We start from the raw sequence: 26,902 nt of genomic DNA on the forward strand, positions 1-26,902 counted from the left end.
TTTTCACATCACATTTTTTGTGTTCACTGTTCTTCCCTTTATATATGTTGTTTCCACTTCTTTTGTCTTTTTTCTTAGTTTCAGTTTAGTTCTCCTCTTTGTGCTGTTTATCTAACTTTTCCTTTTTTCTGCACTTCTCTTTAAATCTTTTCTCTTTGTATGTTTTTGCTTCTTCTCTTCTCTCCTCTCTCGTCTGACATCCTTACTTCACTGTACTGTTCTCCTCTAATTTACTAGCCCTTTACTGATGCTATCAGCTGTCTGGGGTTTTCTGTTGGCCTTATCTGCTGGTTCTGTTGCGCGCGTGTGTGTGTTTTTTGTTTTTTTTGTGTGCGTCTGCATGTTTGTGTGGGTGTTGGCATGTGTGCACACGTTGTGCTGTTGTGCAGAAAGAAGAGATGCAGCTTGCTGGGGAAATCAGGTGCCCTCCACCTCCTCCTCCATCTCTTCTTTACCTTTTCTTCTCCCGCCTCTATTCTTCTTTTCTTCCATTCTTCCCGGGCCTGCTCTCCTTCTCTCCGTCAGGGCAGGAGCAGCCCAGGAGCAGAGATCCAATTTAGATCTTCCTCCTCAGCTTTCTGTGCCCTCACCAGCTCAGACGGTGAGCGCACACTATCCTATCTCCTCCCGGCTCAGATTGAGCGACTCAGAGCAGGTTCTTCCCCTTGTTTCCATGCTGTTTTATCAGGACGCTACAGTAGTGTATTAAGACCGGCAATCGGAGTATACTGTGGGCCGGGCGCTGCACATTGAGCTGAAGATCATTAAAGTTGTTTATAGCCTCGGTGGGAAGTCCAAACTTGCTCCGCCGATGAGATATATTCACTCAGCTTCTGCCAAATGGAGCTTGCGGCCCCAGCCTCACGGGCAGATGATTACCTTTGTGACGCCTAATGCTCTGCTTTTATTTATAGATACCGTGGGACGAGAGAAAATCGGGACGTGTGATGTAAAAAAAAAAAAAAAAAAAACGGGGGTTGGGGGAGAATTCTGTTTTATCTGTCATGGTTGTGGCGCACCATTATCTCCCCTTCCACTCATTGTGTATTGCATTAATGTACAAGCATTTGGCTATTGGCTATAAGCATTTGGCTGAGTTTTAGACCAATCGTGTGAGTGTGATAACCCGAAATTCCATGACTGACAAGAAAAAATGAAGGTCAAAGGTCAAAATACCAGAGGAATGCTCAGTTCTGATCATATACTTATAGACAGGTGCATGGTAAAGATTTGTGCTTTTTAACAGACTGAACAGATGTGACTGAAGTACGATTTTAATGTAAAGTTTTATGTAGATGTAGATGTAAATTGTCTGTGATGTTATTCGTAGCATCTTTCGTAGCAAGAATGGTCTTTAATGTGTTTCTGTTGTGACTCCTGAACAAAGCTGAACTCTGATCTATCTGATCTGTGTCACTTCAGTTTAACTGCCCATGTTTCATATCGGGAACCAGAATTCTAGTTTCTACAGATAACATCAACTGAAACTTGTCCTATTGTCTTTATTTTTATTTTTATTGCAGTGTTCAGCTTAAATATGTTGCGATATGGAGTTATTATTAAAGGCTGACAAAACATTTTCTTGGCAAACAGAAGCCAACTGAATAAAATCTCGACAAAGTTGGCTCAGTGGACGTGGCTGTACCTGATGAGTCATAGCAACAGGGAGTTTGACTTGCTCTCGTCGCTGGCGGGGGGAAACTCATCCCCGGCTGCTGCTAAAGTAGAGATGAATGCAGTGGATGAAAGCAGAGCAGCATGCAGCTGCAGTGTATGCCCACATCAGTGTGTGTATGTGTGTGTGGGCTCAGCAGCGATGCTACGTGCTGGGCTAATTACTGGAGGTAATTTAACAAAACCTTTCGCCGCTCTGCCTGGCCAGTCTAGATAACTCTCCAGAGGAGGTTGGGCAGGGGGGACTCAAGGGGAGGGCTTCAACGCTATAAAAAAAAAAAAAGGCATCTGCTGGGGAAAGTTATTAACAGGCAGCCTCTGAAGAAGACAACGAGAAAAGACACTGCCTTTGGGGAACATCTTAGGCAAGAAAAAAAATTGCATGCACAAAGAGTTTAAAAGGATGGCTAATTGAATTTTTCAAGGTGTTTTGTTTTGTTTTTCCCCCTTAATTACTGCTCAGGCCAAAATAAAGTGGACATGTGTGTTGAAGGAGATAAACTGTGTTTTTTAGGGGGGGTTTGCACAGTTTTGTTTTTGTCAAAAATGGGTAGTGAAGTGCTTGGCTTGTTTGCTCAGGTTGAAATTGAGGTTGTATATTGGATAAAACAGTCGTTCTGATGAACACTCAATGAAATTGATTACAAAACAAGGTTATTGAAAACAAAATGATCCCACTGTCACATCCCACATCAGTCTGACAGCAAGCCTCTTCCAATTCCAAATTTATTTGCAGTGCCTGTTCTCTCTCCAGTTTGAATATGAGATGCTGGTGCTAGAAAATGAGAAATGAGCATGTAAACAAGCGAAGAACCTAAGAGCAGCTTGCAGCTGCTGCAGTGGAAATTGGACTTGGCAGACGAGTTTTATGACAGCCCTAAGCTGTAAAATTAAAAGCTGCCAGTCTTCCTCTTCTTTTATTTATTTATTTTTTACACATAGAGCGCAGATATGTTCGGGTTATCGCGGGCAGCCCTCACTTTTCCAATTGTAAACACACCGGATGAGAAAATACATTTTCCTTGAGGCAAAAACAGACCTGTAGACTGGAGCTAACCAAGCCTGGTTGAACTGCTTCTGGCAAGGCCAAAATAATTGTTTCATCTTCCCTTGTACCAAGGGATCGAGGAGTGAAATTAGCCAAGTGTGATATTGAACCACCTAATGTTGTATGGGAACAGTTGTCAGTGTTTTTATTCCCATTTCTCAGCAATCCACGTCAGCTGCATGTAATGATGTTGTAGCTCCATGACATTGAAAATGGAAAGAAATGATCCTTATACTGAGAGTTTGGTTGTCTTATCTAGTTATTGAGTCATCACTCATTTATCACACAACGCTGTAAGTGATATTAATGTTTTGGGGCCCTGGGGGATAATATTGGCTTTTACTGCAGTCAAATGGAAAACAAAATGGTAATTTGCTCATTTTCTGTATTTAATTAGGATATTTTTATCTGGTTCACTCCCACCCCTCTCGTGAGTTTTTAAAGAAGCTTCTCTAAAGTGCTTCCAGAGAGCGATAGGAGCCTGTTTTTTTTTTTTTGACGGGGTCCAACAGGGCTCTCTGCCAGATTAATGGATGTTTAATTTCACTGCTAAAAGTTGACCAAATTTAGTATTGACATATCTAACAAGTGAAATTTAAACAAAGGGAGTTTGTGGCTGAAATTGTGCGCCTTGTCTGGTTAGGTTTCTATGACGACAGCCGGTTAAATAAGCAAAAGTGTTTGTCACATGATGTAAAGGTTGTAAACCTAAACTGCGTCCTACTATTAAGACCATTTATCGCTGATTCAGGGATGAACCTTCCAGAAAACCCATTAACCCTGTTCTGTTTTTTTCTGTTAGATACACAGAGACGATTAGACACAAGTGCCATGTGAAGCATTTGTGATAAATGATGTCACAGTCAAATTACTTTTGATACTCTCATACTGTTTATTCACTGCAAACAAATTAGACCACAGTTAAGATGATTTGTAGCTTCTCCTTCGCAGCAGTGGTATTGTTGGCTCTTGTGTTTCTCATAATTGAATCCACATTTTTCATGAAACATCTTCCTTCCTGTTCTGGAAACTGTTGCTGCTCGTCCCTCTTGCCTTTTCTAGTTATCATTCTGGCTTGTTTCTTTTTACTTTGTTAATGAGGATGAATACATCCTTGTTTCAGCAGGCTGGTAGAAGCTATCAGTCTTCTCAGTCTTGGTCTTATTTGTTTACAGTAATAAAGTGTCTCTGAATTTCTCTGTGTCCAAGCCAAGGGTCTAGGGAGGGAGGGTGTGTTAAACTGGATGGATTGTTAAGCCCCTCTGGGACAAACTTGTCTTAATTTTCTCCTTTTTAAATAAACTTGACTTGACAGCGGAAACAAAGATAATCAAGGAGGGAGCAGAAGATGGAGGGGATGTAAAACAAAGCACTTACGCCTCTTTTTTTTCCTCTCCAACATCTTGTTTGTTTACATTAATCACACTCATTTCTCAAAGTCAAAACACTGTGTTAATGATTTATTGTTAAAGCTCCAGCATGTCAGAGTTGAGAAGCGGTGCACAGTCCTGGTATCCAGACATGTGTCTCAGTATTTGTTATTTTCTGTGTGTGTGTTGTTGATTCTGCTGCTGATGTGACTGCAGGTGGCTCTGACCCTCTATGAGCTCATTTGTCTGCATCTGACCCCCCCCCCACCCGTTAGAGGGCTGTAACGCTGCATGTGTGTGAGTCCAGGATCTGCACAGCTGAAAAGTAGTGCAAGCTCAGAGGCGTGCACGCAAAGAACACACACACAGACACACACAAACATACTATGAACAAACTCTTCATAACCTTTTCAGCTAAGTTCTTGGCTGCATGCACTCGTTCACATGAGCCCCTTTCAGAAATGAAATCTTAAACATTGCTGGCATCATTTATCATTTGTCTGTTGTAATAAGGACTTTTTAGCTTTCAAACATAGGTCTCCATTACATATACAACATGACAGGAACATTTCAGATACAGCTGCAGTCCCCTGCTTCACTGGTCTAATCAAAATCAACCCTATATGATTCCCTGTATCTGCATTATGCCGGAGACTTCTTTTTTTCCAAGAGTCTTTGTTTTTGTTGTTTTCGTTGTTTTGTTTCTTAAAAATGCATTTTCATTGCTTCATTGTTTCCTCCCACAGTTGCAATGGAAAGAAAGGAAAAAACAACATTTATAGACTGATTTGAGATTAGACAAATCTCCTCAAGGGCTTAAAATTGGCTTATTCATACTATTCACAGTACATGTCGCTGTTGTTTGTTGAGTTGATCTTATAAGTTGTGCATAAGAGCCAATAATTAAATTACAAATGCATTACAAAGCCTGTAACATGGTTCTGGGGGCTGTGCGTGGGCAGAGAAATCAGAGGCATATGCATGGCTGTTTTTTTCATATAGTTGTTCTTTACTATCTGCATACTTGCTGTGTCTTTGGAGAAGAATTTTTTTTTTCTTTTCAACACTATTCGCTCAGTTTCATCCACGAATCAGTCTGTTTGATGCTCAGGTCCCCGTGACATGTTGTTGAGTGTTGAGAGGTGTGTGCATTAGCTCCTCTGTGACCTACAGTTATTCATAACACACTCGTCTGTGTAGACCCACAGAGACATGTGTCCATATTTCAAGCCGTGGTTGAAGGTACAGCCGTGTTGGAAGTGTTATAGAAATAGTTCAGCTGGTGAAATTGCAGTCATGACTTTTGCAGAAAACTTATTTGGGGGCTTCTTCAGGCCGGCATGTAAAAATACCAGACCGGTTACCGGACTGAAATGTCCTCCTCTGTCAGAAACTGCTTGAACACACAGCCAGTTACACTGATACACATGTGAAAACACGTGTGCCATAAACAGGCAGACACGCATCCGTGGGGGTAAGAACAAATACAGAATCTCCCTGTGTTACAACATCATCTGCACTGAATACACAGACGCACACACACACACTGATTCATCCAGGTCTTTGTGCCACTTCCCCGGCTACCTGTGTGACAGCCTGTGTATCCTGCTGGTATGAAAGGTAAGCCTCAGAGAGGGGAGCAGAGAATAAATGTGTAAAATGGGTCAGAGCCTGAATATTATTACTGCCCTGCTTCCCATGTGTACACTTACACTGTGTGTGTGAGTGTGTGAGTTACAGAAGCCGTGATGAATTTGTGTATGAAAAGGTGAAAAGTGTGTGTGTGTATACAGTTGCATGTGTGTAAAAATGTGTGTTTCAGTGCGAGGAATTCATATGTGTGTGTGTGTGTGTGTGTGTGTGTGTCACAGTCTAGTGGTACAGCTACTTGGGGCATTAAGCTCAACTCTCCAGAGTATGAAGACCAGCGTGGGAAGGGATTGAACTTGTATGTTTAGAAGTGTGTATGTGTGTGTATTGAGAGGCAGTCTCAGGAGTGTGTGAAACCATGCCATGGCCCAGTTTCCTGTCCGGCTCAGGAATTCGAAGTACAGCGAGAGAGAGAGAGAGAGACAGAGATGGCAAGAGAAAGATAGGGAGTCATCTGTATGCGGCCGAGGTGGCGGCGTTCTCCGTATCCATATCCTCTGTCGAGGTAAACCCATGAATATTGTACGAGGCAAGCAGCAGCATATCCGGCCAGTGTTTACCGGGGGGGACTCATCCCCACATATGGATGAGTTGCTGATAAACAGGAGATATTGGTATTACAGAGTCAGGTGTGTCAGGCAGCCTGCGGCGACAGGAGTGCACCGCCAGCACCACTGACACAGATCTCCGCTCCCAGCACCACCACTTGATTTCCAGTCGCGTCCCCACGTAGCACACAGGCGGCATTGTCATGAAATTGTGCACAGTGGGGTATTTTTGCGGGGGGGGGTTCTGGGGGTTGGGGGGGGGAATCCAATTTGTACCTGCAGATCAGTATGTGTATCTCAACAGGGGATGGAAAGGGTTTTTTTTTTTTTCTGGTTGCTGTGCATGTTGCTGACACAAACAAGAAGAGTAACAGCAAAGCCTCTGGTATCCATGCCTTTGAAAATGTTGTGTGTTCACCAGGATTTGGGAAGCTTGTGATGTGTAATACAATTTTTTTTTTTTGCTTTTCTTTTTCTTTCCACAGTCTGTCCCAAAACCCATCGCCCTGGAGCCTTGCTTTGGTAACAAAGCCGCCGTGCTCTCCATCTTTGTGCGGTTACCCAGGGGCACCGGTGGCATCCCTCCTCCAGGACAGTCCGGTGAGATGCAGCAGCTGAATTCACCTGTTTTTCTTCTTTCCTCACTTTATCTGCCTTTGTTTGATTGTTCCTGTCCCTCCTTGGTTTTTAGCCCTACAGTTAGCTCTTCTAACTTGTTTCACGTTCTTTTCTTTTGCTCTTCTTTATTGCCTTTCTCGTGATCCTGCCCGCACAGAATTTTTGGCCATGCCCACAGCAGAGTAGATAAAAACTATTCTGATAAAATAGTGTTGACACACCAACTTGTGTTCACACTAGTGTTTTCAGGTTGTTTTCAAAAAAGTTTTCCATCTACAGTGAATCTCCACGAAGGAAAGCAGCTAAACTTGTTCTCCCTCCAAAATTTTGCTGAAGCCATCATGAGTGAGGACATGGGGACAGGCAACCTGGTCACTCAGCTAGTTAAATGGGTTTCCCACTGGTTGTGGTGGTCTCAAAAAAGCATAACACACAGTTTTCATCCTATACCTGTTTTGTGTCATCACATATCTTGGTATTAACAAAGAAGAGCCTCAGAGAGAGCTGAAGAGAAGACAGGAGAGTTTGCTTATTCACAATTCTGTGCAGGCGCTGTCATCATTTTGGGGAAGGCTTTCTTTTTCCCTCCGTGTTGCAATTAGAGACCAGCATTTTCAGATTCATCCACTCTCTGAAGAGCTGCTCAAGAAAAAGAAAACACTGTTTTGGGGGACCGGAAAAAATGAACTCATGATCAAAGGACAAGACGGTAACAAAAAGATTTTCGAATGTTTTTAAATGTAGTCGGCTTAGTCGAGGCTGGTTTATAAATCAAAGTGGCCAGAGGCACCAGACCCATTTTGGCACACTGATGAAGTGCATATACAAAATTTGCACCTTTTATGAGACACCATCAACTAAGGCTGAAAACCTGGCGTGAAGTGGTGCGGGAGTAGTGGCTGATCTCTCAGCGTATGAAGATCCTGCATCTTCTGTTTGCTCTGTGCTTAATGAGAACCTGAAAGCTACAGTGACTCATTTTACTTCTCTTTGAAAAAATAAAAAACAAGGAAGAATAACATCTCAGTGTTAGAAGAAGCACTTTGGATTATGGGAAATGCGGTCTTAGTGTCGAGAAACAGTGATATGTAAAACAGAGTCCACCAATCAACTTGACCTTGGCCTCGTTTGTTTACAGTAATTAGATCATGTGATGCTGCAGCACTTCTCCTGCGTTTGCTCGTCTTTCTGCTGTTCCCTCTCTACCTCCTCTGTTTTCCTTACTCTCTCGTTCCTCCTTTCAGTCCTGTGTGGTGAAATGAAATGAAATGAAGGCTGCAGTCTGCTTGTTGCTTCCTTTCTCATCTCACCTGTTTCTTCCCTTCTTCATCTTTCTGTCTGCATGTTGTCCTCTCCCTGTATTAAGCATACTGCAGCTCTTCTCTTTCCCACTCCTGTGTTTTCTTCCTCTCCGTACTCTTCCTCTCTTCCTTCCTGTCTGTGAGGTCTGGGTTTAAAATGCAGCCCGGTGTCTTTCCTTCCATTTACCTGTGCTCTCACCCTTCTTTATCTCCCTTCTTCTTTCTTCCTGGGACGGTCTGAAAGCTCAGAGAGTTGAGCCCATTACTTCCTTTCATCCACTGCTCTGTCACTCGGTCTCTTTACTTTCCCATCCGTCCTTCATCTGTTTTCCTTATCCGTCTTTCTAAGACAGTCTGATAAGACTCAGGACTGAGCGCTTCACTTGGCTTTAAGTTTCTTTCTTTTTTTTTTTTTTACCATTCTGTTTCTTCCACTGTCTTCAAGGACTCAAACAAGAACTCAGCTTGATTCTTTATGTATTTTCCCCCGTCTGTGTTTTATCGCCTTTTTGCCTCCCACAGTTGCAGTCTCCAGACCATCAGCACGCCCCAGGCCCTTATTAATTACGACATAGTCCTTTTGTTATAACAAAACCGTCTCGGCTCTCGGTGGACCTTTCCCTCGGGCAGCTTTCGTTGAGACTATGTTACCATGCTCACATGCCCGCGAGGGTCTCCCGTTATAATGCTTTTAACTCGTTTCCTATCCGACCGCGTTCGTTTTTGACTCCTCGGGCCCCCGGTCTGTCGTCAGCGTTACGACCTCACGGCACATCTGTTTACAGTTTAGCTCGTCCCAAAATAACTGACCTTGTAACTCTCCAAACAGCCAAGAGGAGGTCAGCACCGCGGATGTTCTCTGGTTTGTATCTGAGCCTCATTTGTGTGATTTGAACCACCCACTTTTAGATCAAGGAACAAGCCAAGAGTTGCGGCCTGTTACACTGTAGACTGTCAGTTTGTATGATTTCAGAGGATATGATCCCAGCCGCTGCTTCTCCCCTCGGAATTTATATTTCGCCGTTGGCTATGTGTACTCGATCGGGGTAAATGCATCCATCATTGGAGATAAATGGAGTTTATTGGAATTTCATGGCTCAGAGAGTATTAATAAATGTTAATGAAGTGTGGTATAAGTCAATGATTGCCTGCGCTGCGAGTCTATGATCTCACCACCTGTGTATGTGGCTGTGTGTGTGTTTACACTACTCTCTGTACGTACGACGTTCACACTGGAAAAGCGACAAAATTGCAGACCAAAATCAGTATGCATGAAAAAGCACTTGATTTTTGAGTGTGCTGTTGTTAAGGAACATTATTGTCCCACAGTGTCACACATAAAAGGAAATGGAAGAGGTACATGCTAATAGGCAAGTTTATTTGTACAGCAGCTTTCAAACACAAAGGGGAGTTTAAAGTACTTTACTTAAGGCACTAAATAAATGCACTGTGGAAAACGATGAAAGGGGAAAAAATCAAAGTCAAACTAATTTTTTTTAAAAAAAAGGTAAAGATAATAGATTATATGAAGTGTATATAAATGAGTTCAAGGTAAAGCCCAGTGTTCTCAATAGATCTTTATCTCATCTGCAATTAGCTAATGTTGACTGAAATATCAGCCAGGCTGATCCATCTGTTTTAATCAATTATTAATATTATATTGTGACACTATATAATATTAATTAGTATTTATATAGTGTCACAATATGATTTATAGAAGGGACACAGCTTGTGTGTGCAGATGAGTTAAGATCACTGATACCACTTTTCATTTAGACCGGTGGCTCCCAGACTTTTGTCTTGTGAGCAGCGTCTACTTTCCACCCCTAATCACAGAAGTCTGATTTTCTCAGCTAATTTATTAACTGATTATATTTTTTCTTTTACTCAATTAGAACAAATGTTGTTAGTTCTCATTCACTGAAAATGTGGCACCTTTACATTTTCAAAACTTGTGGGACATATGGCGTATACATCTGTGCGTGACCTTCACCTAATCATGGTTTTCGTGTGTGGGCAGGTCTGGCGGTGGCCAGCGCGCTGGTGGACGTCTCTCAGCAGATGTGTGTGGGCTACAAAGAGAAGTCTGGAGGCCTGAGGAGCCGCAAACAGCAGCCCACCGCACAGCCGTCCACCTGTATCTGACCACGCCCCCGCCCTCCTCCACCATTCCCAGCCCAATGCTCTCCCATTAGCCCCATGCCTCGGCCCCCTCCTTCAGAGACTTCCGCCAGCTCCGCTCTGGCGGGGAGAGGTGCATGCTGGGACACAGAACTGGAACATTTCGGTGAGCGGCCGAGTCGTCCGGTGGACTGAAGCCTCGGTGGGCTTCCCCTCTCTCTCCTCCCACAGGAACTTTTGGTCCCCTCAAACTGAATGACAGAAACTGGACACAGAGGAGGGGGAGCAGCCGAGGGAGCGGAGGGACAAAGCAGGTGCTTACTCCACCCTTTCCCATCAACAAAAAAAAACATTTTACATTTGTCGACACCGCCTCATTAGAGTCGAGGCGGCCACGGCTTGCTGCTAGAAGAGTCTCGTAGTTTTTGAAAAATCCAGAGACATTGCAACCCTCTATATTCTCCTTTTACTTAAGTTATTGTTGTTCTTTGTTTTGTATTGTGTTATTTTGAAGGCAGGAACAAACTGCACATGTTCAACTGCACATGCACACACAAAATACACACACACACACACTCGCACACTCTTCCACGAACCAACCTTCCAGGCCCTTGACCCATTTGTAGCCCATTGTCTCCTGCTGTCGTGTTCGCAGCTCAGCACTGAGGGCTGGTGTCACTGGAGTCCTGTACAGTTTGGCCCCCAAGCAAGCTAACAGCATGTTCAGTCTTCCTTTAATGAGGATCCACTGTAGGAGGCCAGCCGTGCAGCCAAAGCCCATCTAAAGAGTATGTGACATTTCTAATCAGCCTCTGTGTCTTCTACCACTGTCTTCTCTGTGGCCTGTCTGGAGCTTTGTCTCCGCCCGTCTCTCTTTCTCTGTCTCTGTGGCCGTCTGCCTGCCACGCCGACCGCCTTCCCAACCTCTTTGGTGGTGTGGCCGAGTACAAAACAAGAGCACGGCAGCATCTCACCCACACTGGCTGCCTGGCTGGATCGTAAGCCGGTGGCAGTTGAAACTTCCAGCTAATTATTACTCCTCCGGTTGCGATGAAAGCCAAAATCTCTGCACACGCAGGTGCACACACTGAGGCTCCCACACACACAGAAAAACAGTTGGTGGTGAGAAAACCCTCCAGCGTTTAACGATTGTCCCTTTGGCAGTGCTGCGCCTCGAGCTCATGTGAAACAGGTTTCCTATAGATCGCCTGGCTCTGATTGACTGAAGTGATTAGGGCGATCTGCGTGAGGGGAGCCGGGGTGACGGTTCAGCATCCTCTGGTCGTTGCCTAAGAAATCCATAGCCTCTAATTGCTCCTGCCGTGTCCCCAAATGCAATGCATGCTCCCACCTACCCCCGTACAGTGCTACCACTGTGGCAGGAAACGCTTGTGTCCATGTTGATGCAGCTACAGTGGAGCTGCTAATGCCAACGTTTAAATGGTACCAGGCCAACAACTCTGAACATCAAGCGTACACATACATCACTACAATAACCAGCCACGTCGCAAATGTCATTGTCTGTTTCCTTATTTGCACCTTTGTTAAATGGGACTTTTGAATTGACCACATCTCATAGAAGAGCTCGGGTATTCATTCTACCAAAAAAAAAAAAGACAAGAAAGAAAAACATCCATTGCTTTTTCTTAAAATTACCTCTTGAAATTCTCTTTTAGCCGAGTCTCTTTGGGTTATTCCTTTTATGTGCTCCGTGTGTAAGGTTTCTCTAAGCTGGTCCTTCTTTTTTTTTATTATTATTATTATTTTTCCTTCCTTTTATATCTGCTTTACCTGCTCTTTCCACAGTCCTTATCTGAAATCACTGGTCCATTTTTAAAGAAACATTACATTTTGTCAACTGGGGAAAATGAGGGAAAACAGAAATGGAAAAACACGAGGCAAACACAAGAGACACAAAAAGAAAAAAAACTCAGGCTGCTAGTTTAAAACAGAGCTGTTGCTTTGAAATGTCACAAGTAATTTTCTGTGTTGTAAGGGCATCAGGGTGTCAGATTGGTGTTTCTTACCTTTTCATCTTTTCTCCTTCAGCACTGAATATCACAGCAGGCTTGAATTAGTCCATACTGGTCATTTTTGCTAAATATATAACTCTCATACTACAACACCGGCAGGTCTTTGAAAGCGGAGGCACACACTGATATAGAAGACGTATCTCCTTCCCCCTTGCGAAGTTATTAACTTCCCACCCTCAGAGAAGTACAGTAATAGAACAATTTAATAACTCGCATTCTGCCCTAAAGAGCTCTGCCTTTTTAGTTCCAGGCTCTCACATGTGCTCGCCACACTAGAACTGCTCATCATCTGGTTAAAGGGCACACTTTTAGCACTGCAAAAAGGTCAGAGCAGAAAGCATGAACAAAGTTGACATTCTGTAATTATAGAGAGCTGGATGTGCTCACAGCTCCACTCAGCGAGCCCAGCGAGCATCACGGCATTAAGGAGTTAGCTTTGTTCATATGTGCACTGAGGAATCAAAGCACTTCACTCTCGCGCTTTATTATCAATCAGTTTTTGCTTTTTTCTCCACTACAGTAACGTTAATTGAAGCCGTCACGGCCGGTTTAGGTTTTGATGTTCATTCTGTCGCCTCTGCAGAGAGTTGATGGTAGAAAAATCACCGTTAGCTTTCAGCCAAATGTGGGAAAATTTGGCGTGTGTTTGGTGAGTTTGTCCACTTGAGTACAAATTAAAGACAAACCTCCCACAAAAAGCCATTCTGAGCCGTATAAAACATTTTTATTAAACACTGTTACCGTCAGGCTGTGGGAGTTTTATTTTTACGGTTTGTACCACAGTCTCTCGCCCACGCATCTGTCAGTTATCCTCAGGTGTGCAGGACTTTTTTTGACTTTGTTTACCTGCGCTCTCATTCTGTTTGGCAGGTAACCAACCATTGTTTGGAGGTGTTGTTCCAGTCCAAAAATCCTGTTGGATGATAAGGTGCTGACAATAGCGGGAATGTTTTCAGGATGTAGAAACAACATTCTTCTTCCTTGGTAGAAATGCTTCCGCTTCCACTGACCTGAGTACAATTCCTCATTATGAGAGATTGTCTGTTTCAGACACGTTATTAAAAAAAACAAAACCAAATTCCACTTGTTGTAACTTGTTAGCACATTGGTGCAGCTTTATTTATGAGAAGCCCAAATGCAGCTTAAAACAAAAACTGAAGCCAGACTGTGACCCTGAGCTGATGGAGATAAGAGAGAGGGAAGCAAACCTGCAACATCACATGACCCATCATCAAATGGGCGATGTGCTCCTGACACAGAAATGCCTGGAGCGTGCATGTACCACGTCTCTGTCCTCTGCAGCGTCAGCAGAACACGAGCAGCTCTGAGATCAGCCGACATCTCATATTTGATTTTCTGTAGGTGAATGGTTTCACTTCACAATACACTACCTGCTCAGTTAGAAAATCACTTTACTGCATTCTTTGGTAACAATATTCAGTGATAAAATGTATGACCACAGTCATCTTCAGTTGAAAATTTTATTTAATTTAACACAAAGCAGAAATCTCATTTTGCAATGAGCCTCTTAATATATGAATCTATTTTACGGCTGATTCAAATGTACTGTAGTAATAACTTCACAAAGATTCAAGATTGTGTTGTTTTTTTTTGTTGTTTTTTTTGGTTTTTTTTTTTGTTTTTTTTGTTTTTTTATTTTTATTTTTTTTTGTTTTGTTTTGTTTGTAAATGAATGTAAAATGAAAAATTACCTGTGCAGCCAAGGTAGATCTGTAAACTGGAACTTGGCAGGGTGGTTTGTCAGTCCCAGTATCCTGTGATCTTCAGTTCCTCTCCAGTCCTGGGTGAGAGGGTGGTGCAGTGGTTCACACACACACAGCACAGTAACCGAAAGGTCACAGCTTTGGACCATGTAAGAGAAGGTTTGCCGAGTTTAAGATGTATAAAGAAAGAAGATGAAAGGTTTCCAGCTTAACCAGAGCCTCTCTAACCATCATCCTCTGCGTGGTGGTTCAGACAAACAGATCTGGGGTCTGATGGTGTAAATCTTAGATGTTTGTTTTTACCTCTGATTGGTTTAACACACTTTTTGCTGACAGACTGAACTTTCCGGATGTTGCTTTGTTGTCCTGTGTGGCCAGTCTCACCAGTTTCAAACTGCAGTGTCAGCAGAGGGATCAGAAACAAACTCTATCATCTGTAAATACTGTTTGACCCAGATCTGTTGTCAGCAGCCTCACAGTGGTTCCTACACAGGTCTGCAAAGTCTCCAAGTATCGAACGTGATTAGGGAAATTTAGACGATATATTGCAGCTTCAACATTTGTGGTCCACCCACGCAGGCGTTTTCATTTATTTATGGCTGATCAGACGTCTTCTCAGGACTGAGTGGGTGTGTACAGATGGTGCTTGATTGACACCTCCCGCACTCCCCTGTTAGTTTAGGGCAGGACTAACGTGGACCTCCATGGTGGGGCTGGAGAATATGGCCTAAATGCTATAATAACATGTTTTGTTTCAGACACAGCTCTGGGCTTCTGGGTTGGACTGTTTACTGACTGGTTGGTTAAACTTGTGGTTAGATGTTGTTGGCTGTTGTAGCTGTTCACAGTTCACATCAGTAAGGTCCATAGTGCCACTGCTGGTCAGAAACTCCACAGGTTGTTAAGTTAGTGCTGATGCGATCCAAACATTTCCTGCTGCTTCACAGTAAAAGTTTTCCACGAGCAAACCAGCAGGAGACTTTTATTGTGAAACAGCGAGGAGACATGCGGTGCACTCGAGCTTTTAAAGACACGGAGGCGGGACCTCCACTCTGTGATCCAAAGCTTTTACCTTGCAGCTTAAATAGTGGTGGATGTTCACGGGTTGGATGGGTGCGCGTGTCCCCAGACCTACTGAAAAACAGCATAACTGAAAAGTCCTGTGTGGATGTGGCAGGAGTTTAAAATGTCACAATTTTAATGGAAAAATACACCTTTTTTTTTTCTTCCCCTGAATCACAATTTCTAGCTAAAATAGAGAAGAGTGTCCCCCCTTCCTGTTTGAGGGCCCATAGAAGTGACTAATCAAAACTCAAGAGCACAATACAAACCTTTGCGCTGTCCAGACAGAGCTGGACTTTCTAAGGTTAAACCTTTTGACTTTCTCCCTTTGGTCTAACGCATCAAAGCCCAGTCCTGTTGGTAAACATGATCTTTACTGTGGCACTGCATTACAGGATTCCTGGGTCCTAAAGTTCAGATTTCCAGATGATTACCTCTTTCCACCATCTGCAGCTGCCTGAGTGTGAAGTGGCCCCGAGCTGCTGCAAATATCTGAGAGGGAGTGTAGAAGTTTGCAAATGGAAATGTGTAGGAACCCTGTGCACAGTCTGCCGTCGTGCCCCTGTAGACCTACCTGTGAAATACCTGTTGAATTGGCTTTGATTTAAAGAGATGAGCGACTCCATCTGTCTCGCCCCGCTCTCCAAGCCTCAATCTTTATTGGGTAACACTAACTTTACAGTGGCCTTATTGCAGCTTATTTAATCTCTGTATTAACTGATGAAAATATCCAGCAAAACACGTATTTATAAAGTGTGACTAGTTACCGGAAATCTTCCTAATATTCACAATCCAAGTAGAATTTTTGTCAAACACTGGCAGCATTATTATGTATTTAAAATGCTTTAATACACAGGTTGAAGCATCAGAATAAGGTCACTGTAAAATCATGCATTACCCTCTTTCTTTCTTTCGGTCTCTCTTTGTATAACGGCATTATATTTACTGATGAAGTAGTTTGTTAATATGTATAATTTAGCAGTTGCTCTGTTTTTTGTTTTTGTTTTTTTTTTGTAAATAATGAGAAAGTATTGTGAATGACGTTTGTTGAATGGTTTTATGGCGAACCTCTCCAGGCTTTTAAAAATGCGACTACAGTACATAGCATATTTTGTATGTAAGACAGCAGTGTAAAGATGAACAAGCATTACTAGAAGCTGATGAAACTACGTGTAAAACTTGAGGATAATAGCTTAATGAACTTGTAATTACTGATGTACATAAAAGAATGACAGAACATTTTTGTCTATTATTAAATGTGAAAACCCATCCGTCGCTGTTTGTGTTGAAAACTACTTTCCACTGAATTTCAAACCCTCTCCTGTAGTGCTTGTTTGAATCTGCCTGGAGTGCCAGAGGGGTGGTGCCTCAGAATATGCACTGCAGTTTCTGGTAAGAGATCTTTCAAGTAAGTACACTGAAATTTAAAAGATTTTCTTTGATGGTGTAACTTCAAATACAACCCTCGTTGGGCTGCAGCGTCAACCTCACACTGCGTACTGCTCGATGGAGTTCAGGGAGTCTTTAAAATCAAATATGTAAATCCTCACAGGACAAATGTCCTCAGGAAGTTTCATGGCAGTCTGCAGTGTGGAAAAGTTTTTATTTGGCTTGAGTTTGACGCCAGAGGAAATTTTATGGTGAGTCCGAAATGGAAAGAGATCAAAAATGTGCTCATCAATTATTATGACAATCTTCAAATTGGATTTTTGATGTTTTGTGCAGAAATGGAAATTTTGGCCTGATTGTGACGCTGCAGTGAGAGGTCAAGGGAAGGTTCCTACGACACAAAGTTGTTGCTCAAAGTTGATCATTTGACCACAGAGTGATGATGACCTAAAATACATGAACTTCATCCTCAGGGGAGCTCAGAAACATCTGCTCAGGGGTCGATGGGATTTTTAGCCGCACTATCAAAAGTATTATAATTTCTCTTTGTGTATCATCAAATTAATTGTGCAACAGTTTATTTACAAAGTTGAAACTGTGGCCTGAAGGCAGTGCTGGATGACAGAATGTGAAGCTCAGGAAGTGGAGGGGGTTTTGCTCTGGGGAGCATGAATGAGTTCAGAAATTTTCTTTGCATTTTCCTCATAGATTTTTTTTTTTTCATGTATTTTACCAAAACTGTTTGGATCCATCCTCTGCCAGTCATGCATAAAATCAAGCAATGACTTTTTTAGATAAAACGTTTTGGTCAAATGTAAATTTTGACCCGATGGAGAAGCTACAGGGAAAATCATGGGGTCACGAAAATCTAAATCAGGTTGTTCAACAGGTGAAGTCTCACGCTGGGTCAGAAGTGAAAGACAAAGCTAAAGTTTTTTCCCATATTGGATTTCGACTCTGTGACACACCACACACGTCTGCTGCTGCAAGTAGGATGAAACAAATGCAGGGAATTATTTGTAAATACACTTTTCCCCAGGCCTGTTTTCAAATAATGGCTGCTATTTTTAATGCTCCTGTTGATGTTTCCGAGCCCTGCAGCTAAGCGGCGGCAGGAGAGGCTGAGTGTCGCTGAGCTGCTGTGTTCTCACCAGCAATTATTCATCACCAGTCATCCTGCATCTCTCTGCCATTCTTTCTCCCCCTTTAATCTCTCCCTCCCTCCCTCCTTCTCCCCTCTCGCTCTGTTTCTTTTTGTTTCTCTCTCCCACTCTCTTCTCGTCCTTTCACTCCTGATCTTTTCCTTTTGCCTCTGAGCTCTCGTTCTCTCCCCTCCTCTCTTGTTCTTTCACTTTCTCCCTCTCTGTCTGACACCCCACTTTTTCCTTTTCTTTCTCTCTCCCTCTTTCCTCCTTCGCTCTTGGCTACTACTTTCTCCTCTCAGTCTCAAACTTCTCCCACTCATCCCATCCTTCAGTGTTTGTCTTCCATGTTCTCCATCTCTGCCTCACTTCTCCCGTCTTTTCTTTTTTTTCTTCTTCCGTCTCTCATCCCTCTTTACTCCCACACCTTTTCCTCACTTTCCTTCTCCCTTTCCTCTCCCTCTTCGTCGCCCACTCTCTCCCTTCCTCTCACCACTTCTTCATTCATTCTCTCCTTCTTTTTCTCTCTCCCTCCCCTTCTCTGATCCTACCTTCTTTTACTTCTTTCCCTCTCCACCTCTCCTCTACTGCTCCATCTCTTCCATCCATCCATCTTTCTTCTATCTCCATATCCTCTATCACTCTTTCACTTTTTACTTTCCTCCTTCTTTCTCTTATCTCTTTCCACTTTCCTTCTCTTCTCTACATTTGTCGCCTCTTCTTTCACCCCCTTCCTTTCCCACTTCCTTTTTTCTTTCACCTACTCTCCTTTCATTTGTTCTTCTCTCTCTCCTGTTTTTCCCTCCTTCTGTTTCTCCTCTATTATTGCTCTGTTTCTTCCAGTCACCACATCATCCCTTCTTCTGTCCTCTATCCTGCCCTCTACCTCCCTTTCTCCTCCTCATCTTCTTTTGTGCTCTCTCCCTCCTTCTTTTTGTCCTCCGTTATTATCCACACCCCACCTTTCCCACTTTCTCTTTTTTCTGACTTTTGAACTCTTTCTTTTTTATCTCACCCACTCTCATTTTCACTTTGTTTCCATTTGTTTCTTTCCTTCTGTTTCTCCTCTGCTGCTGTTCCCCTTTTTCCTTTCTCTCTTTCTTTCTCCTCTTTTCCAAGTCCTTATTTCCTTCCACTTTTCCAGCTCCACTGTCTCCATATCCTCCATCTGTTTCCATTTTCTGCCCCTTCCTTTCTCCTCACCCTCCTACTATGCTTGACCCTTTCTTCTCTTTCTTTCTTTCTTTCTTTTCTTTTCTATCACTCATTGCTCCTTTTCTCCCTTTCTCCTCTCTCCAGCTCTTTTTTTCTTACTTTCTGGCTTCTCTTCTCTTTCTCCTGTCTTCCTGCTCCCTCCTCTTTTCTGTCTTTTCTTGACATTTCCTTCCCTCTCATTCCCTTTTTCCCTTTGTTTCTCAGTCCCTTCTCCATCATTTTCTCTCATCTTTCTCCTCTTGTCTCCATCTCCTGCTTTTCCCTCTTGCCCTCTCCTCCTCTTTCATTCTCCTTTACCTCGTCTGACCCTGTTCTCTCTCCCTCCCGGCCTCAGGAGCTCCTATACGGTGTAAACACATGATTAGGTGCTGCCCTTTGATTCCGAGTCTTTGACTAAATCCATCCTGATCATTTTGACAGCCTGCACGCCGCTGCTCTGTAGCAGTATGCCGATAATGAGGCTCTTATTTTTTCCTCTCCTCTACATTATGACAGTGCTGTTTGTGAAACCATCCTCCTCCTCCTCCGACGAGTCTGATTCTGAGTAAGCAGAGATTGTTTGCAGACTTTACATGCATCTGCCCATTTCCAGGTCATCTTGTCTTTATTGCTTTCACTAAACAGTGTAATATAATTATCTCTCCTCAGCTTGGATTCGGTCGTTTTTTCAGCAGAGCTGTCAGGGGCAATAATGTCTGTGTGAAATTTCCCCCGTCGTATTTCAGATTTGCTGAACAAAGGTTACATGGTGAAATGTAATTCTCAGAAATGCTGCATTTGTGTTTTCGTCTTGCATAGGTTTATTTCTCTCTCTCTCTCTCTCTCTCTCTCTCATGTCTTGCTGACAGCATTAGACACATTAGTACAATTAGTAAACAATTCTCAGAGGAGTTTCTCCAATCTATCCGCCCCCACTTCATCCTTTATACTGAGCTGTCAGATTTTGACTTATGGTGATGTTTTTTTCCCCTCAGTGCTTGTTACATTGAAGCGTTTCACTCATAAATAATCAGCAGTAAATCCATACTGGGAATGGAAACCTGTCTGCTGATGTGCTCCAAAATGAAAACAGGTGTCCTCTAAAATTGTAGACTTCATTCAAGATGTTACCAATAGAATGAAATGGCTGTAATATGTCTTCTAGATATGAGTGTAACATGACTCAGTAATAGGTTTTCTAGAAACTAAGACATCTGGCTTAACTCTTTTTGAAAGTTTACAGAATAATAAATTACCAAAACAATGAGCATCGTTGGAAAGTAAGCAATGCTTAGTTAACATTAAAAATAAAAAAGTGAAACGCCATGTTCATTGGTAGCTTCACACCATGCGCATATGCGTGAATTCAATGACGCAAATTCATACGCAAACACGTACGAATCGATCTTTAGAAAATAAAATGAGAATCGATTCAGAATAGGAGAATCGATTTTATCAACACAGCTCTGCTTTCAGTTTTGTTTCACCCCCAGAAACACTCACTTTTACTCGCATTCTGCCTTTTTCCTTCATGGTAAAATAGCTCTACAGTGCTATTGATAGCGGCAGCTACTCTCACTTGTGTGCAGGTTGTCACCTGCTGTTATCATGTGTCAAGTGGTGAGTATTTTTGTACTTTTTTGGAGTATTAATTTCCAATTTCATGGTATATTTTCTAATATTTTGTGATGTAAATATTGTTTTTTCTGATCCAGTGTTTTTGGCCAGTGACTGATACTGATTCTGCTCAGAGCAGTTGGCAGGAAATTGTTTTGATACTATCACCATCAGCTTGTGCAGCTGTACCTACAAGTGAGTGTTTTGTTGCCTCATCATCTTTTCAGATTGTTTTTCTTTGTGCCAAGAAAACAAGTCAGAAAAACTCATTCCTTGTGTTTTTTTTTCTTTTGCATGTTGATGGTGTATTTTACAGCCAGCTCTTGCTCCCTGAGCTTCACAGAAGATGGTGCAGCTTGTTCTTCCACGGCTGACTTCACTCCATGTCTTTTGAAGAGCACGAAGAACGATAAGGCCAAAAACAACAGAATGTATAATAACAAGGTGAGCTAACATAACACAAAAATACTATGCAGTCATGATATAACAGATTGTGTGCTTGGCTGAGGCCAGCTCCCAGCTGCTGACATCAGTCAGGTCTTATTTGTCTGTGTAATGATATTTTTACCTTGAATCTAATGTGGTAGACGAGGCCCTAATGGACACTGCAGAAATATGATGAAGTTTACTGCCGATTGACCCTGTGCTTTGAGTTTCACTTGGCATATTTCATGTCTGTTATTAGTTGCAAAGTAATGGTCACAGTCTCTTCTCTTCATTCCATCTTGTCAGGTTTAAAGGTCCAATCACATTTTTTGTCCATGTCTGTCAGCAAGTATATTCACTAACACTGTACATATAACATGGAAAAATTAGCATTTGTTCTTGTATTGACCAAAATTGCAAATACAGACATTTTACTTGTGTAAAGTTATAAATTCATAGCATTTAAATTTAGCTGTGGTTTAGTGTTAAAACTGGTTATTAAGACTGGAAAAGAAGAGGTTTGAAATGGTTTTCTTTGTTATTTATATAGTTAATTTGGAGCTGCCTCTGTGCTGTTGAGACTTAATGAATCTTTAATTGACGGAGAGAAGAATTTTGGGACCTAAAACTGTGACAGGCCAGGAAAAGCTGTGAAACCCTGTTGTAGATGTTTCAAACCTCACACCACCAGTTGGTTTCAGACCTCGTACTGTGCTTACCTTCCTGTCGGTGGTCAGATTTTTAGCCTATTGTCAGCGTGCAGCAGCAGCAGCAGCATCCATGGACCCAGCAGCTTCAGTATGTGGGACAGCAGGAGGTCTGTCCCACATAGCTGATGACCCAAAACATGGAGACTGGCACCAATTACAGCTGCCATATGCAAAGCACAGGTGGGACACAGGCAGCTGGAGTCTCACTTTGTAAAAGGATGACTGCCTGAGTCTCCTTTTTTTTTTGCCAAAACAAGCATTGTGGATGAGACGATTTTGCAGTGATATACATATGTTTTTTTTTTAAAAAATTACGTCAGGTACTTTTTTGATAATTTCTGCAGCTTTAGGGCCCGAGCACGAAATTCGTGCTAATTTGACCCCCTGAACGTGCTCAAAAAGTCACCAAACTATTGTCCAAAAGCTTTTCTCTACGTTACACGATGTGGGCAGAGCACCACCTCAAACTCACCCTCCAATTTGTGAAAGTGAGGATTTTGGGTTTTTCCCACTTATCATCCATTCTGGCTAATATTCCTCCTTAAAACCTATAATCTCCTAAGAAGTCTTGCCACAGGGCACCGTTTTAGCACAATTGGGCGCAGCCAAAAGGCTCTGAAGCGCCCCCCGGAATGTGAACTCAGCCCCCGTGAGGCCTACAGACATGAAATTTGGTGAACAGAGAGATCTCTTCAATACAAGAAAAAAAAGTCTCTTGGAAAAAAATTCTTCGATATACAGGAAGTCTGCCATTTTGGAAAAATGCTGCCATTTGGCATTTCGGACTGGCCGGAACTTGTCCTAGGTGACTGGTCCAATCGGGCTGAAATTTTGTCTGTTGAATCTTAAGGCATTAAGGACAAAACATTATCAAAAGTTTTGGTGTGGGTTACACGGTCTGCCCGTGGCACCGCCACAAACTTTACCCTTCACCTACACACAGGAAATGGATATAATTGTGGCTGTATCTCTCACATACTTAATCCAGTGTGGATGAAAAAAATCAGGCATGATGACCATGTGATTCTGAACAGATTGATATGCTAATATGATGACACAGTAATAGCGCCACAGACTGGCTATATGCATTATTTTTAGCCCTATTTTCCACATTCCACACGTATTTTAATGAAGTCCTCTTAAGGACATAATCTGATACATTTGAAATGTTTTGTCATGGTTCACAAGACATTGATGAGTAAAAGTTATCAAAAGCTTTCATCAAAATTACATGGTGTGCACGGGGTGGCACCACGAAGTTAACCCTTTGCCAAAACACAGGAAGTGGATGTATTAGCGGGTGTTTCTCCCACATGCTTAATCTACTTAAATACAATTTTGATACCAATCTAAGGTATGACTTTATTTGGACAATTTTGAAGCCTTACTATACTATGACGTTTCTTTGATACCTTTTGAGGTCATACTTACATATGACTTTTTTTGGCCGATTTTGAAACCTTACTATACTATGATGTTTTTTATGATATCTTGAGGTGATACTAATATTAGTATACATAGTATAGTATGGCGTTTTTTTCGGACAAAAAAAGTCAAAATTTTTTTTGACCTCAAAATGTCATAAAAAACGTCATAGTATAGTAAGGCGTCAAAATCGGGCAAAAAAAGTCAAACATTTTTTGACCTCAAAATGTCATAAAAAACGTCATAGTATAGTATGGCGTTTTTTTCGGACAAAAAAAGTCAAAAATTTTTTTGACCTCAAAATGTCATAAAAAACATAGTATAGTAAGGCGTCAAAATCGGACAAAAAAAGTCAACATTTTTTTTTACCTCAAAATGTCATAAAAAACGTCATAGTATAGTATGGCATCAAAATCGGACAAAAAAAGTCAAAATTTTTTTTGACCTGAAAATGTCATAAAAAACGTCATAGTATAGTATGGCGTTTTTTTCGGACAAAAAAAGTCAAAAATTTTTTTGACCTCAAAATCTGATAAAAAACGTCATAGTATAGTATGGCGTTTTTTTCGTACAAAAAAAGTCAAAAAAATTTTTGACCTCAAAATGTGATAAAAAACGTCATAGTATAGTATGGCGTTTTTTCGGACAAAAAAAGTCAAAAAATCTTTTGACCTCAAAATGTCATAAAAAACGTCATAGTATAGTATGGCGTTTTTTTCGGACAAAAAAAGTCAAAAAATTTTTTGACCTCAAAATGTCATAAAAAACGTCATAGTATAGTATGGCGTCAAAATCGGACAAAAAAAGTCAACATTTTTTTTGACCTCAAAATGTCATAAAGAACGTCATAGTATAGTATGGTGTTTTTTTCGGACAAAAACAGTCAAAAAATTTTTTGACCTCAAAATGTCATAAAAAACGTCATAGTATAGTAAGGCGTCAAAATTGGACAAAAAAAGTCAAAAAATTTTTGACCTCAAAATGTCATAAAAAACGTCATAGTATAGTATGGCGTTTTTTTCGGACAAAAAAAGTCAAAAAATTTTTTGACCTCAAAATGTCATAAAAAACGTCATAGTATAGTATGGCGTCAAAATCGGACAAAAAAAGTCAACATTTTTTTTGACCTCAAAATGTCATAAAGAACGTCATAGTATAGTATGGTGTTTTTTTCGGACAAAAACAGTCAAAAAATTTTTTGACCTCAAAATGTCATAAAAAACGTCATAGTATAGTAAGGCGTCAAAATTGGACAAAAAAAGTCAAAAAATTTTTGACCTCAAAATGTCATAAAAAACGTCATAGTATAGTATGGCGTTTTTTTCGGACAAAAAAAGTCAACATTTTTTTTTACCTCAAAATGTCATAAAAAACGTCATAGTATAGTATGGCGTTTTTTTCGGACAAAAAAAGTCAAAAATTTTTTTGACCTCAAAATGTCATAAAAAACATCATAGTATAGTAAGGCGTCAAAATCGGACAAAAAAAGTCAAAAATTTTTTTGACCTCAAAATGTCATAAAAAACGTCATAGTATAGTATGGCGTTTTTTTCGGACAAAAAAAGTCAAAATTTTTTTTGACCTCAAAATGTCATAAAAAACGTCATAGTATAGTATGGCGTCAAAATCGGACAAAAAAAGTCAACATTTTTTTTTACCTCAAAATGTCATAAAAAACGTCATAGTATAGTATGGCGTTTTTTTCGGACAAAAAAAGTCAAAATTTTTTTTGACCTCAAAACTTCATAAAAACGTCATAGTATAGTATGGCGTTTTTTTCGGACAAAAAAAGTCAAAATTTTTTTTGACCTCAAAATGTCATAAAAAACATCATAGTATAGTAAGGCGTCAAAATCGGACAAAAAAAGTCAAAAAATTTTTTGACCTCAAAATGTCATAAAAAACGTCATAGTATAGTATGGCGTTTTTTTGGGGCAAAAAAAGTCAAAATTTTTTTTGACCTCAAAATGTCATAAAAAACGTCATAGTATAGTAAGGCGTCAAAATCGGACAAAAAAAGTCCAAAAATTTTTTGACCTCAAAATGTCATAAAAAACGTCATAGTATAGTATGGCGTTTTTTTCGGACAAAAAAAGTCAAAATTTTTTTTGACCTCAAAATGTCATAAAAAACGTCATAGTATAGTATGGCGTCAAAATCGGACAAAAAAAGTCAACATTTTTTTTTACCTCAAAATGTCATAAAAAACGTCATAGTATAGTATGGCGTTTTTTTCGGACAAAAAAAGTCAAAATTTTTTTTGACCTCAAAATGTGATAAAAAACGTCATAGTATAGTATGGCGTCAAAATCGGACAAAAAAAGTCAAAATTTTTTTTGACCTCAAAACTTCATAAAAACGTCATAGTATAGTATGGCGTTTTTTTCGGACAAAAAAAGTCAAAATTTTTTTTGACCTCAAAATGTCATAAAAAACATCATAGTATAGTAAGGCGTCAAAATCGGACAAAAAAAGTCAAAAAATTTTTTGACCTCAAAATGTCATAAAAAACGTCATAGTATAGTATGGCGTTTTTTTCGGGCAAAAAATGTCAAAATTTTTTTTGACCTCAAAATGTCATAAAAAACGTCATAGTATAGTATGGCGTTTTTTTCGGACAAAAAAAGTCAAAAATTTTTTTGACCTCAAAATGTCATAAAAACGTCATAGTATAGTATGGCGTTTTTTTCGGACAAAAAAAGTCAAAAAATTTTTTGACCTCAAAATGTCATAAAAAACGTCATAGTATAGTAAGGCATCAAAATCGGACAAAAAAAGTTAAAAATTTTTTTGACCTCAAAATGTGATAAAAAACGTCATAGTATAGTATGGCGTTTTTTTCGGACAAAAAAAGTCAAAAATTTTTTTGACCTCAAAATGTGATAAAAAACATCATAGTATAGTAAGGCGTCAAAATGGGACAAAAAAAGTCAAAAAATTTTTTTGACCTCAAAATGTCATAAAAAACGTCATAGTATAGTATGGCGTTTTTTTCGGACAAAAAAAGTCAAAAATTTTTTTGACCTCAAAATGTCATAAAAAACGTCATAGTATAGTATGGCGTTTTTTTCGGACAAAAAAAGTCAAAAATTTTTTTGACCTCAAAATGTCAAAAAACGTCATAGTATAGTATGGCGTCAAAATCGGACAAAAAAAGTCAAAAATTTTTTTGACCTCAAAATGTCATAAAAAACGTCATAGTATAGTATGGCGTTTTTTTCGGACAAAAAAAGTCAAAATTTTTTTTGACCTGAAAATGTCATAAAAAACGTCATAGTATAGTATGGCGTTTTTTTCGGACAAAAAAAGTCCAAATTTTTTTTGACCTGAAAATGTCATAAAAAACGTCATAGTATAGTATGGCGTTTTTTTTCGGACAAAAAAAGTCAAAATTTTTTTTGACCTCAAAATGTCATAAAAAACATCATAGTATAGTAAGGCGTCAAAATCGGACAAAAAAAGTCAAAAAATTTTTTGACCTCAAAATGTCATAAAAAACGTCATAGTATAGTATGGCGTTTTTTTCGGGCAAAAAATGTCAAAATTTTTTTTGACCTCAAAATGTGATAAAAAACGTCATAGTATAGTATGGCGTCAAAATCGGACAAAAAAAGTCAAAATTTTTTTTGACCTCAAAACTTCATAAAAACGTCATAGTATAGTATGGCGTTTTTTTCGGACAAAAAAAGTCAAAATTTTTTTTGACCTCAAAATGTCATAAAAAACATCATAGTATAGTAAGGCGTCAAAATCGGACAAAAAAAGTCAAAAAATTTTTTGACCTCAAAATGTCATAAAAAACGTCATAGTATAGTATGGCGTTTTTTTCGGGCAAAAAAAGTCAAATTTT

At 40.4% G+C, this 26,902-nt stretch overlaps 1 protein-coding gene across 1 annotated transcript in view; it reads left to right on the plus strand.

Annotated features, from left to right (window-relative positions):
* The window catches only part of atrn (attractin), a 110,993-nt gene extending 97,556 nt beyond the window's left edge, over positions 1 to 13,437 (plus strand). Inside the window, exons 28-29 of the mRNA XM_041060111.1 lie at positions 6,776 to 6,890; positions 10,230 to 13,437. Of these exons, the coding sequence (XP_040916045.1) occupies positions 6,776 to 6,890; positions 10,230 to 10,354 (240 nt within the window). The 3' untranslated portion in view covers positions 10,355 to 13,437. The remainder of the gene's footprint in view (positions 1 to 6,775; positions 6,891 to 10,229) is intronic.
* The last annotated feature ends 13,465 nt before the right edge of the window (positions 13,438 to 26,902 follow it).

The sequence above is a fragment of the Toxotes jaculatrix genome, chromosome 17 (assembly GCF_017976425.1).
Source record: "Toxotes jaculatrix isolate fToxJac2 chromosome 17, fToxJac2.pri, whole genome shotgun sequence".
In the NCBI taxonomy this organism is placed as follows: domain Eukaryota; kingdom Metazoa; phylum Chordata; class Actinopteri; family Toxotidae; genus Toxotes; species Toxotes jaculatrix.